At 37.4% G+C, this 14,449-nt stretch overlaps 2 protein-coding genes across 2 annotated transcripts in view; one reads left to right on the top strand and one right to left on the bottom strand.

The window, feature by feature from the left end:
* Positions 1 to 14,449, bottom strand: part of NME7 (NME/NM23 family member 7) — a gene marked incomplete at its 3' end in the record, with an annotated part of 131,480 nt that overhangs the window by 6,486 nt on the left and 110,545 nt on the right. Inside the window, exons 8-9 of the mRNA XM_008067377.1 lie at positions 8,210 to 8,274; positions 5,775 to 5,843 (exon numbers count right to left, since the gene is read on the bottom strand). Coding sequence (XP_008065568.1) covers positions 5,775 to 5,843; positions 8,210 to 8,274 — 134 coding nt within the window. The remainder of the gene's footprint in view (positions 1 to 5,774; positions 5,844 to 8,209; positions 8,275 to 14,449) is intronic.
* On the top strand, positions 2,963 to 3,442 carry LOC103269815 (60S ribosomal protein L29-like). Its single transcript, XM_008067376.1, has one exon. It carries the CDS (start codon positions 2,963 to 2,965, stop codon positions 3,440 to 3,442), a length of 480 nt encoding a protein of 159 aa, XP_008065567.1.

Here is a 14,449-nt window from a genome sequence, read left to right as displayed (position 1 = left end):
AAAGTCCCCAGTTATGATAGCGTTAGAGTCAATATCTTTCTTTAGTTTTCCAAGAAGTTGCTTTATGAAAGTTGGCGCACCTATGTTGGGTGCATGCATATTTAGGATAGATATTTCTTGTTGATGGATTGAGCCTTTTATCATTATGTAGTGGTCTTCTGTATCTTTTTTTATTTTTAATAGCTTGAAGGGTATTTTGTCTGAAATTAAGATCGCTACTCTTCCTTTCTTTTGTATTCTGTTCGCCTGAAAGTTTGTTTCCCATCCTCTTACTTTGAGTCTGTGGGTGTCTTTTCTAGTGAGGTGAGTCTCTTTAAGGCAACAGATTGCTGCCTGATGATATTTTATCCATCTTGCCATTCTATGTCTTTTCAGTGGTGCATTTAGTCCATTCACATTTAGGTTAATAATTGAAATGCAAGAGTTGATCCCTGTCAAAAGGTTCTTTCAGAGTTGTTTCTGCTTCTTTGTTGTCTTTGTTTGGGTTTTGGAGTTGGTTCATGTGTGTTTTTAATCTTTTGCCTGTACTGTTGTGAAGAATGCTGTTGTTCTTTTTCCTTTTCTTCTGTTTTCAGTACTTTCTTAAGTGTTTCTTGTAGAGGTGGTCTGGTGGCAGTGTAGGTTCTTAGGGATTGGATATCTGGAAAAGATTTCAATTCTCCCTCACTAATGAAGCTTAGTTTGGCTGGATAAGTTATATTCTTGGTTGAAATTGTTTCTCTTTTAGAACTTTGAAGATACGGCTCCAGGCTCTCCTGGCCTGAAGGGTTTCTGTGGATAAATCTGCTGCTATTCTAATTGGTTTTCCCTGGTAGGTAGTCTGGCCTTTTTCTCTTGCTGCCTTTAGGATTTTTCCTTTTATAGCTACTTTGTTTAGGCGAATTATTATGTGTCTGGGAGTTGGTCTTCTCATTTGTTGTCTTGCAGGGGCTCTCTGAATCTCTTGTGTTTGAATTTTTTCATCCTTAATGAGAGGAGGAAAGTTTTCTTGAATGATTTCATGAAATGTTTGTTCCAGTGTGGTTTCTGTTTCTCTCTCTGCCTCAGGAAGCCCAATTACTCTTAAGTTTGGTCTGTTGAAGTGATCATTCATCTCTTGCACGTTTTGTTCTGTCTTTTTGAGCTTTTCTATGCTTTTGACAGTTTGGGTGAGTCCTGTGTTATGGTCTTCGAGCTCTGAGAGTCTTTCTTCTGGTTGGCTGATTCTGCTTTCCATGCTTATTAGTCTGTTGTTCATTTCCATCACAGTATTCTTTACTGCTGTCATTTCTGACATCAGCTCCTTCCTATTTTCCTCGTCTCTCCTCAATTTTTTAAATTCTCTCCATTAATGTCTTGATGTCTGGGTTTGTTGCATGCAACCAGTTATTCTGGGTTTGTGTTCCAGAATCTGTTTTCTCAGTGTCTGATTTCCCAGGGGTCTGTGTGAGACCTATATTCTTCTTTTGGTTTTTCTTCATTTGTGCGGTTTTTCCCTCTCCCTACTTTTTCCTTCCCTCCACGTCACCGTCTTCTTTAATTCTGTTATTCAGGGGTAAATGGATTGGTTTTACTTCTGTTTGTTCAATGTCCTATTCTTTATGTATGCCCTCTTTGTTCAATTCTGAAGTTGCACTGTAGGTTGGAGGTGGTCCTTTTTGCAGTTTTGAAATTTACTTAAGGGGGGAGCTGTGATTCAAAATCTATCTGTAGGTCCTGGTATTTGCTGACAGGTGTGTGGACAATGTGGAACCCACTTTCCACTGCCTTGGAATCTGTCCGTGCAGTGGGGCTGTAGGTTTACTCCCTGAAATAAAATGTGGTTAGCAGAGGGGAGAGAATGGAGCAGATAGTGGGTTGAAGAGAGGAGTGGAGAGATAGAGGAGTAAGGGGGGAAACAAACGAGTGTGCCAACAAATAGAGAAAGAGGCCTATACTGAAACAGACAAAAGCAATAGACCACAGCTACAGATGAACCAACTCTCATACAAAAAAATAAAACATATAGTGATGCTAACATACAAGTTAACCAACCATCTTATTAGTGTGCTGTTCCTCTATACAAAGATATGGTTTACAGAGAAAAGAGAAGAAAAGGAAAAGGAAAAAAGGAAAAAGGGAACAATACAGTAGGAATAGAATTAAGTCATTAAACTAATAGAATCAATGAAGCACACTCTGAGACATTTCGTTTAAGTCCAATGTCCTTTCAGGTCTGATTTCTAGTTTTCTTTTCAAGCTGGTAAATTAGTTTGCAGTTAGGGTCAGTTGCCCCAGGTCTGCTGTGAAGGACAGTTAGGATTACCCTCCATTCAGCACTCTGGTCTATGTCTTTATCAAGCTTGTTTCTCCCGTTTCAGTGTTGTTACCTTGAATCGCCAGCAGGTGGTGCTATCTCAGCTGCTCACCCTAGAAGGGGTGGGGCCGGACAGGAACAAGATGGCTGCCTGCCTCAGGGCAGACAACAGGAGACTTATGGCAGGCGGGCAGGACATCTCAGTCGCAGGAGAGGTGGCAGCGATCCCAGCAGATCTTCTCTGAAGGGGTGTGAAGTGGTGGTGCGATGTGCTATGGCCTTCACAGAGGTGGCAGCAGTGGCGGGGGGGGCTGTGGCGGCGGCACCGTTTGCGCTGCAGTGACTGTTCAGTCTGTTGCGATGCCCCAGCAGTGGCAATGGCCGAGCTCCGTGTGAAGAGCAGGCTGCGATGTTGGGCCCGCAGCCCCCCCGGGGCAAGAGTCAGAGACCCACTGCAGTTCTCCTTTGCAGAGGGCTTCACAGACCAGGTTGCCCCGTTGCCATCTTGCCACTTCCATTTTTAATTTTTTAGTTGCTTTGAAAGATAATTGATTGTTTAAAGCAAAATATTAACAGTGTAGTGTAGTATTTAGAGCATATATAGAAGTGAAATGTATCAGAAAACCAGCAAATAGAATAAAAGGGGCTCTTCGGGTCCCAGGTGCTTCAGGAGCCATGGGTTCCGACATGGCCAAGTCCAAGAACCATTCCACACACAACCAGTTCCGAAAATGGCACAGAAATGGCATCAAGAAACCCCGATCACAAAGATACGAGTCTCTTAAGGGGGCGGACCCCAAGTTCCTGAGGAATATGCGCTTTGGCAAGAAGCACAACAAGACGGGCCTGAAGAAGATGCAAGCCAACAATGCCAGTGCCATGAGTGCACGTGCTGAGGCTCTCAAGGCCCTCGTAAAGCCCAAGGAGGTTAAGCCCAAGATCCTAAAGGGTTCTAGTCGCAAGCTTACTCAACTTGCATACATTGCCCACCCCAAGCTTGGGAAGCATACTCGTGCCCGTATTGCCAAGGGCTGCAGGCTCTGCCGGCCAAAGGCCAAGGATCAAATTAAGGCCCCAGCCGCAGCTTCATCTGCAACTCCAGCTTCAGTTCCAGCTCCTGCTCAGACTCCCAAAGGTGCCCAGATCCCCACAAAAGCTGCAGAGTAGAGGCCTCTGTGTGCGAATGTGTGGACAGAAGGACTGATCTGACCCCCAGGATGCTGTCTGCATGGGGCTGGTGTCTTCCTGTGCTATTTGTACAAATAAACCTGAGACAGGAAAAAAAAATAACAATAGGAGAACACAGAAATACTATTTTAAGGTTCTTTTCTTAACCCTATGTATGAAGTCCTATAATGAAAAACATGATCAAAGTAAAGTGCCTCTCACAGTATCTGGAGAAGGCAATAAATACTTTTTCTCACCCTTGAATAGAGAAGAATACTTTAGACAGAAGTAAAAATAAATACGAAGACTTTCAGGCAGAAGTACAGTTGGGATATATGAAGATCAGCCAAGAGGCTGGAGCTGAGTGAGCCTCTGGGAAAGTAATGAGAGCTAAGGCCAGATCAAGCAGGGCCATGTCAACCATTTTAATGACTTTGGAGGGTTGATGATGCACAATACCAAGTAAAGTCATTTGTTACAAACTTTTTATTTATTTACTTATTTGTCAGAGTCTCACTCTGTCACCCAGGCTGGAGTGCAGTGGCATGATCACGGCTCACTGCAGCCTTAACCTGCTAGGCTCAAGTGATCCTTCTACCTGAGCCTCCACAGAAGTTAAGACTATAGGTACGTGGCACCATACTTGGCTAATTTTTTAAAATTTTTTTGTAGATTGAGGTCTCACTATGTGGTATAGGGTATTCTCAAACTCCTGGGCTCAAGCAATCCTAAGCTTCCCTCTGCCTCCCAATATGCTAAAATTACAGGTGTGAGCCACCACACCTAGCCTACAAAACACATTTAAATATCAATCCAAACTCAGTCATCTTACCTAACGGAATTGACAGAATGTAAGAAGGGGAAAAGGACTTTATAATTAATAGGGTGCACATAACTCTATCATTAGAATCCCTAAATGCATCCCCCAATGTCATTTTACTATTTCAAAAAGGTCACATGTAATTAATTTTTTATGAATAAGCATGTTGAGTCTGATTTTCTGCTTTATAATATTGAGCCACTGCTTACACATAAATGTCAAGAGCCAAGTTTTCAGTAGAAGAAGGCATGAACAAGTTTCCAAAAAGAGGGGAGTGAATTTTGTCCGCATGATTCCCTCCCTCCCTTCTTTCCTCTCTACTTCCCTTCCTTCATTTTCTCCCTCCCTCCTTTCCCTTTATCTTTCTTTCTTCATCTCTGCCTCTCTCACTCATTTTCTATCAGTGTTGATAACAGATACCATTAAAAATAGACATACACAGCTGGGCTCGGTGGCTGAGTCTGTAATCCCAGCACTTTGGGGGGTGGAGGCGAGTGAATTGCCTGAGACCAGCCCGGGCAACTTGGCAAGATCTCATCTCTACAATAAATCAAAAATTAGCCAGGCGTGGTAGCATGCCTGCAGTTCTGGCTATTGGTAAGGCTGAGGCAGAGGGATAGCCGGAGCCCAGCAGCCGTGAGTGTGCCACTGCACTCCAGCCTGGGCGACAGTGAGACACTGACTCAAAAAAAAAAAATACACACACACACACACACACACACGATAAATTGCTTCTGTTAAGCTCTAGCACGGACATGCTTCTCTTTAAGCTCTTGGTCCCTCTGACTGCAAATGTCGAAGCAGGAAATATAAATGTAAATGTAAAAGAACAACATGGACTCCACTACCAAAGAGTTATGTCAGACTAAATAATAATCAAAGCAATAATAATAACAGATGATATTTATTGAGTACTTTTAATATGTGAAGCTACTTTGCATCATTTATTTCATTTAATTCTCACAAAAATCTAATAAGTAGTAACATTATTCTCATTTTATAGATGGGTTAATCAAGGCTTAAAAGAAGATGAATTGCCTATGGTCACACAACTGGAGGATTCAGGATCTAAACTTAGCATCTGACTCCACAGCAAAAAAATAAATAAATAAAAAAGGAATGGAGTTTAGGAAACTGCAGGCCAGTTGCAATGAATTTTGGGAGATATAAAAAGTACATAGTTGGAAGTAAGTAATGTGGAAATAACTGATTGGTTAATATCAGGTTACTTCAGGTTACTATTTGCTGTAAGGATTAAAGGTTGAGGGATCATCATTATCATGCCAATTAAAGCCTGCCTGTTTGATAAATTTGGCAATCTCACCTGATTTCTCATAATGTCAAATAACAACTTAGTTTTGGTTTGGCGAAATGGAACTTCAGCATAAGTAACTTCATTTTGAGTTTTAGTCTGGTCTGTTAAGGCCTAAGACAGGAAGCTAGTCTAAAACACTGATCTTCTATAATTTTTATGTAACAGTACAAATGCTTTACATTTAAACTGATACTTACATTATATTCAGACACAACTCCTTTATAAACTTCATAGAATTCTTCAACATTAACCCGATCCATATTGAACTATATTCAGAAATAAAACAAAACATAACAATAAGCCAACCAACAAAAGAAAAAAAATGAGCCACACTTAGCACTCAATATTTATGATCTCTTCTTTACTAAAGTAAATGTAAACTTTACATAAATTACTCCTGGAAGAAAACGTGATTAAAGATCAGCTCATCAATAATAATAATAGATAGCATTTATTGAGTCAGGTATTTAATGTGTCAAGCATTTTTCTAGGTTCTGTACACACATCATGCCATTAATTCTCACAACACCTTACCACACATGGAATATTAATGGCTCCAATTTACAGATGTGGCTACTAAGAATCAGAAAGGTTCTTTAACCTCCCCACACTGGCATTCTGTCTCAAGCAATCTGACCCCCATTGATCATGCTCTTAACTACTGCACTGCAGCTCTCTCCGAATAGAACTTCATTCTTGATACAAAAAGAAAAGACGTATACAATGGAATTGCACTACAATAGATTAGTGGCACAAGAAAGACATATTATTAAGTACTTCAGATTTTGTAGAGGGAGCAGAAAATAACAACATTTTCCTTCCAAGCATTCAGAAAAACCCCTAGTCTGATTTGTAAATAAAGCACTTATACAAGTCATCTGGACTTTCTATTACTCTTCAAACAAGAATTGTAAGCATGTACTAAAAGACTCATTCTTATCAAGGCAGAATTTAAACTTAGTTAGGAATAGAACCAAGCCCTTAATTTTAAAAAATGGCATTGGAATTTCCAGTTTTATTTTTCTTCTTTATTGTTGCCATGATTGAAGATGGCTGAGAAATTTCTGCCTACACAGACAGTAGAGAATTTATCCTTACAGGCAACATTACCATGATAAGGAGGGAATTCTGTTTGATTTCAGTGCTTTATCCTATATTCACACAACTTTTATTATTAATGCAATGAAATAATAACAAAAGATATAACTTGTTAAATACTTAGCAATTTGAGCTGGAAATAGTTATTTCATTTAACCTGGAGAATTACCCATTTAGGCAAATAACAATGTCCTCATTACCTAGATGAGAAAAATGAGAGTAAGAATGCTTGACATTTGGCTAAGGTAAATGCCTCAAAAAAAGCTGACCCAGATTGAGATAGATCTCTCTGACTCAAAAAGTCAATGGCTGTGCTTGCCATGCCTCACACATAGTTTAATTAATCATTAAAAAAATTTTTTTTCATTGAGTACCAATCACTGTGCTAGGCTATAGGCCTGGTGTTAGATAAATGCTTGGAAACTACAATTTCTATAATTATTATTTTTAAAATAGGCTTAGGTACTATCCTACAATCTTGTTACTACATCACCCAAGCACCCAAGCTAACACTTTTAGAAAGTTTAGGTTAACAATTTCTTGATAATCCTAGATAAGATTCTTCAAATATTAATTTTCTCACCAGTGTCCAAGTTTCTGTTTGATGACTCTGCAAATTGTTATTTCTAAACCTTTTTTTTTTTTTTTTGACTTATTTGTACAAAATAGGCAGGACTCCAATCTGTGCCTTGACCTGATTTTGGGTGATCCTAAGATGTCGTAGAAAACAGTTTCTTTTCAGAAAAAGAGGATGTAAATAATATTGGTAAGAAAATTCTCAGCTTTAAAACGAGTATTTTGGTAATTCATTGTCAAAAAAGCATAAACTTTCTGAGCTTCAAACACTGTAAAAACCAAGTTGTTTACCTGATTTCTGTAAGTTGATTACCTTATTTCTTGTCAAATGTGCCAGTGAGTATAGCACAAAGGTATGACCTCTAACAAAGAAAGTGCTGTTTCTTTGGTGAAGGGTTTCCTAGGAACATGTGAGTGGTGCAATTCTGAACAAGTGTGTCCTGGAGATCCAGTGTTGCATGTGCAAACAGAGGGCTGAAATACATTAACTACAGAGAAGGTCCTGAGGGAAAGTCCAGAAACTTGCCAAAAGCACTGGTGCGGGGAAAAAGGCTGATTTTCTCCTGACCGATTCTCTTCCTTCAGTATCCACTATGTTAAGAATCCAGGCCACAGAAAATTCACTCTAATGTTCACTTTGATTCTATTTTTTTGTTTATAAGAACTACATACTTTTTTTGGTCTTTATATATTTTGTAACTAAAGTTTCAAGAATTGTATAAAATTACCTTATATGCTTAAATTAGGTGTATAATTTGAATATTAGTTCTTTCAATAAAAGATTATATGGGTAAAATAATTTCAAAAGCATCTTTTAAGTATAAGAAGGTTACTGAGTTCAGTGAATTGTCTTATTTTTAATGCAATGAGTTCATGAGTACATAGAGAAAATTCAATGTAAAGCACTAATTTTTTTTTAAATTCCTTAAAATGTTATAGCTCATTGCAAACAACCTACCATCTGCATAGCTGAGATTTCAAAACCTGCATCTCGGATAGCCATCAAAATCTTTCCCAACAACCCTGAAAATAGAGAACAAATGAATGCAGAAATCCAAAATTTTAAGGCTTTTTAGTTTCTTAGAAACGCAAATCTTCTACACCAAAATACTTTGCTTATACTCTATATGAAAAAACCACACATTTTTGCTAGAGAAAATAAATCCCTAACATTGAGCATCACATTTATTCATTTGAATCTTTTAGTAAGTGCTTCAAGAATAACAATGGTCTTGAGGATTATGCAAAAAAACTTTAAAGATATTTTTTCCTTTATGGCCCCTAAGTTTAGAGAAGTAGAGAACACAAAAACCAAACAATTAAAAATAACACTTCAAAAAACAAATGCAATACCAAAGTACTGAAAACAAAAGGAATTCAAAGAAGAGTTCAAAGAGAAAAATCTAATTATAACTGAAGAGGTGGGCAGAAGCTTCAAGAGGAAATGAAAGCATGAATAGTCGTTAAAGGCTGTAGACAGATGGGTGTATATATGGATGAGAGAGAAGGCATGCATCTAGGAAAGTGTGAACATGTTCATATGACAATAAGAAGACAGAAAAGAAAAACAAAATTGAAAAGGAAAGGAGATTCAAACCAAATTGATGAAGGCTTTGAATGCCAACATGAGAAATCTGGTCTTTATTCCATAGATGAGTGACTTTTATAATGGGGTCTATAGACTGTGGGGTTATGGGACTGATTTTGAGATTCCAATTATTTCCTATAAAAATCTTCTAAATTTCTTTTTTTCAAGTCAACTAAATCTCTGTCCCTGACTACCTCTCTCTGTCTCCTAAACATACACACACATGTCTACACAAATACATACATGCCACATTCTGGGTCATTTGGATGCGCACCTAGTAACCCCAAATCATCAAGTAATATTAGTGCCTGAACGTACATTTTTATTTGCTATCTCACTGTAGCCAAATAGTGCTATTTTAATTGCAGCAGGCTGAGTGATGAGAATAGACAGAGGTGGATCTATTTCTCAGATAATACATTTATACCAAGTGAAGGCCAAATGATATCATAACATGTTGTGGAAACAAAGGTTTCTCAGAAGTTTAAAGACAGAAAGTGATAAGTGTTAGTCATTTCAGTAGAACAGCCCATGTCTAACATAGAGACTGTGCCATATTCATGGTAAGCTTGTTTTTGGCAAACAACATCCTTTGCTGTATTAATGTTATTAACTTAAATTTTATTCATTTTATAGTTTTGTTTATGATGAATTTATAAATTATTTAGTTTTACAGTTGTATATGCAAAAGTATACATTTTGTTTTATATTTGAATATATTTAAGTTGTATTTACTAACATTAAAATAATTTATGACAGAGTCTATAAGAATTATTTTCTGCCGGGCTCGGTGGCTCAGTCTGTAATCCCGCGCCTTTGGGAGGCTGAGGTGAGTGAATTGCCTGAGCCCGCGGGTTCGAGACCTGCCTGGGCAACTTGGCGAGACCTCATCTCTACAATAAATCAAAAACTGAGCCGGGCATGGTAGCGTGCGCCTGTAGTTCCAGCTACCGGAAGGCTGCGGTGAAAGGATCACCGGAGCCCAGCAGGTTGAGGCTGCAGTGGCCAGGAGCGGCCATTGCACTACAGTCTGGGTGACGGAGTGAGACTCCAACTCAAAAAAAAAAAAAAAAGAATTACTTTCCTCAAAAAAAAAAAAACACTGAAGAAATGGGGAGTCACCAAAAATGTTAAGCAGAAGAATAAAAAATAAAAGCATATTAGGAAGATTGCTAATGTCCTAGTGATGGGCAAACTGGTCTGCAAAGGTAGCGAGACCTCAACTCTACAATAAAAATCAAAACGTAATTCCTGCTACTGGGAAGGCTGAGGCGGAAGGATCCTGCCTGTAATTCCGGCTACTGGGAAGGCTGAGGCGGAAGGATCGCCGGGGCCCAGCAGGTCGAGGCTGCGGTGGCCAGGAGTGGCCACCACACTCCAGTCTGGGCGACAGAGTGAGACTCCAACTCAAAAAATAAATAAATAAAATAAATTTAAAAAAAGAACAGCAAAGGCTTCTGAAATCATCTAGCATGCTGACTGGAGAAATTTTGGTTATTTCCTTAAATATTTTCTGTCTTATTTTGAACTCCAAAAGCTGGATGGCAGTAGCAGGAATAAAGGAAGTAAAAAATATAAGACATTTCCAAACAAAAATTAAGAGAAATAACTAAGCTGGATATAGAATATGAAGATGAAGGAAGGGTAAAAGTGATTTCAAGATTTTGAGCTCAAGTGACTGAAACAATGATCGCACATTTACGAAGAAAACAAGTCATGAAACCAAATTATTTTGGACATAGAAACCCAAAGTAGCATAAACCAGAAAACTGATCAGAATTTGAGGATACTGTATATCCAGTGGCTGAATGAGTAAATAAACTCCCTCCACAAAATTAGTGATATGGGATTACATTCCAGTAGATAGTTAGAAAGATATAATGAGGGTTGCAGAAAGGTAGAGCTGAAATGATTCAAATAGATGAGACATCATATATAGGGGATAGCAATTTCAATGACTAACGACTTTGCATCAGAAACAATAGAGGCCAAGGGATGACGAAACTTTTAATGTGTAAAAGAAAAAAATATATAACTTTCAACTTGAAATTTTTATGTCAGTACAAAATCCTTCAAGAATGATAATAAAATAAAGATATTTTCATAAAAAAAAATTAAGAAATTTGTTGCCAGCAAAGCCATACTACAATAAATGATAAAGAAAGTTACTAAACTAAAGGAAAATGTAATGAAGCTAGGATCTTCAGGAAGTAATGAGCACAGTTAAAGGTAGATATTTGGAATAATACAAAAGACTATTTTTTTCCTCTTCATTTCTTTAAAATACACATGACTGATTAAAGTGAAAATTTTAACATTGCACTGTGGGTTCTTTAATGTCTGTGTTTGTAATATACTGTTTATCAGAAATGTAACATAAACCTGGGTAGAGGCAATATATAGAACTATACAATTAAAATATTTTTACATTTTAGTGAAGTGGTACAATATTATTAACTCTAAGTAGACCAAAAATTACGGATGTATATTTTATTCCTTAAAACAGTGATTATCTAAGAATAGTCCCCAAACCAACACCATCAATGCCACCTGGTTACTTGTTAGAAATGCAAATTCTCAGAACCAATTCCAGATCCATTGAATCAGAAACTTAGGGAGTGGAGCCTCCAAATCATTGTTTTAATAGATCCTCCACATGATTCTGTTATACACTAAAGTTGAGAGATACAGCACTTGAGTAATCACTAACAAAGACAGAAAAAGGAAAGATAAATACTTAAATGGCCAATGAATAAATTTTTAAAAAATATTCAATTAATCTAATAAAAGGAAGGAAAAAAAGTTCAATTGAAAGAAGACAGAATAGAAAACAAATAGTAAATCAGTATCCCTAAAACCAATCCCAATTACATTAAATGTTAGTGGTCTAAAAAGTTCCTTAAAGGCAGATAATTTAGATGGATTAATAAAAAAAAGATCTAATTAAATGCTGTTTATACAAAACCAACTTTAAAGACACAGGTAGGTTAAAAGTAAATGAATGAAAAAAGGTATATTATGTAAACTGTAAGTACAATAGGGTGGGAGTGGTTATATTAATTTCAGATACAGTAGAATTTATGACAAAAGATTATTACCAGAGATAAAGGTCCTATGAAACATTTAGAGACAGTACTTTATATAGAGAGTTGAAGAAGAATATATATTCATGGCCAAAAAAAAAAATAGCATTGAGCAAAGGCCCAGAGATGTAAAACAGCACAGTTCTTTTTGAATACGAGTATTTTCACTGTACTGAATAACAGGATGGAAGGGAAATGGGGCAGGGAGAAGGTAGGAGAGATGGCAGAAGCCATGACAGATGAACTTATAGATCATGTACAGAAGTTTGGATTTTATCCTATAGGCTAGAAGTTCTCTGTCTGGTCTTATGGACATTTTAGCTCCTAAAACTTGTTGAAGACTCGGAAGAAATTTGATGTATATAGGCTATATCTATCAGTATTTATTGTATTATATATTAAAACAAATTTTAAAATATTTTCCAAGTTAAATATGAAAAAAATCCTTTGTGTTAACATAAATATATATATTTTTTGAGTTGGAGTCTCACTCTGTTGCCCAGACTGGAGTGCAGTGGCACGTTTCTGGCCACCGCAGCCTCGACCTGCTGGGTTCTGGCGATCCTTCTGCCTCAGCCTTCCAAGTAGCTGAAACTACAGGTGCACACTACCATGCCCGGCTAATTTTTGATTTATTGTAGATATGAGGTCTCGCCAAGTTGCCCGGGAGGGTCTCTAACCCACGGAATCAGGCAATTCATTCACCTCAGCCTCCCAAAGTGTGGGATTACAGGCTGAGCCACCAAGCCCGGCCAACATAAATATTTTTGTGAAGAAAAAAATGACGACTTTTTAATTTGTGAGAAAAGTGACACTGTCTTTTTTTTTTTAATAATCTCCTTAATGTCTAATGGCAGACAGCTGAATTCCCATATCTACTTCAGCTTTTAATCTGTTGTAATAAGCTGTTTTGGTTGAAGGATATGTATTTGGAAAATGGTGGAGTATTCTAAGTCTTTTAAAATAATTGCGTATATTATCCTTTACTTGACAAGTGGTGGTTTCTTAAAAGTTTATTGGCATGTATAATCTAAAACTTTTATCAATAAACTTTTTTTTACACTATCATACTAAAATCCGTTGGTCTATCTTGTATGTACTTTGAATGGATCTTTGACATATACATAATTTGTAACATCACACATTGGTCATTTGGTAAATACTGGTTCACTTAGTTATGCAGATTTTTCAAATGCTGATTCATTCCATCACAGAGCAAAAAATCACATTTGTTAATATCACCACCAATTTTATCAGAATAGTCTTTCTATTCTCTTATACAACATACTGGAAAGCTGCCAAGCTCAAGGTGGTGAGTACAGTTTTCCAAGGGTCTAAATTTAATTTTTCTTTTGTAATTTATTTTCACTTGGATTGCATCTTTGGCATAACTATTGTCAGTTGTTTTCCTTGAAATGATAGACTTACTTAATTTTAAAGAAAATGCTTGCCAGATACCCAAATCTGAATAACCACCATTTGTCTGACAGTCATTATTTCAGGTAAAAATGGTGTTCCACTAAAAAAAAAAAAATCTAGTTGAGCTCATAATTCACAAATTGTACAAGTGCCTTTCCTAAAAATAACAATCATGCAGATCCAAAGTGCTATATGTTATTATAAAAGGAAGACTACAAATGGCCAAAAGGCGTATGAAAAAATGTTCAATATCACCAATCAGAGAAATACAAATCAAAACCACAATGAGATATCATCTCACACCAGTCAAATGGCTTTTATTAGAAAGTCAAAAAACAACAGATGTTGGCAAGGCTGTAGAGAAAAAGGAACATTCCTACACTGTTGGTGGGAATGCAAGCTAGTTCAACTTTTGTGGAGAGCAGTTTGGAGATTTCTTAAAGAACTAAAAATGGATTTACCATTTGACCAGAAATCCCACCACTGGATATATACCCAAAGGAGTATAAATAGTTCCACCAAAAAGAACCTGTACTCACATGTTTACTGCAGCACTATTCACAATAGCAAAAACATGGAACCAACCCAGATACTTAATAGTGGACTGGATACAGAAAATGTGGTACATATACACTATGGAATACTATGTATCCATAAAAAGAACAAAATCATGTCCTTTGTAGCAACATGAATGCAGCTAGAAATTATTATCCTAAGCGAACTGTCACAGAAACAAAAAACTGAATACCACATGTTTCCCTTAATAAGTGGGTGCTAAACACTGAATATACATGGTCACAAGGAGGAGGATGATAGAACTGGAGCACTCTCTAAAGGTGGGGGAGGGAGGGGATAAGGATTGAAAAACCATCCACTGGGTACCATGTCTACCACCTTGTAATATACCTATGTAACAAATCTGCACATGTGTCTCTTGAATCTAAAATAAAAAAACAAGGAGGTGTACACATAAAGCATTTTATTTGCACAACTCCTTATTTCACAGAGTATTAAAAAGATCTATACTTAGCCGGGCTCGGTGGCTCAGCCTGTAATCCCGCGCCTTTGGGAGGCTGAGGTGAGTGGATTGCCTGAACCCCGCAGGTTC

This window comes from Carlito syrichta, unplaced genomic scaffold (genome assembly GCF_000164805.1).
Source record: "Carlito syrichta isolate Samal-C Ts95f unplaced genomic scaffold, Tarsius_syrichta-2.0.1 Scaffold309493, whole genome shotgun sequence".
NCBI classification, from domain to species: Eukaryota; Metazoa; Chordata; class Mammalia; order Primates; family Tarsiidae; genus Carlito; species Carlito syrichta.
Note: the sequence above shows the minus strand (reverse complement) of the source record. Positions and strands in the feature narration are given on the sequence as shown.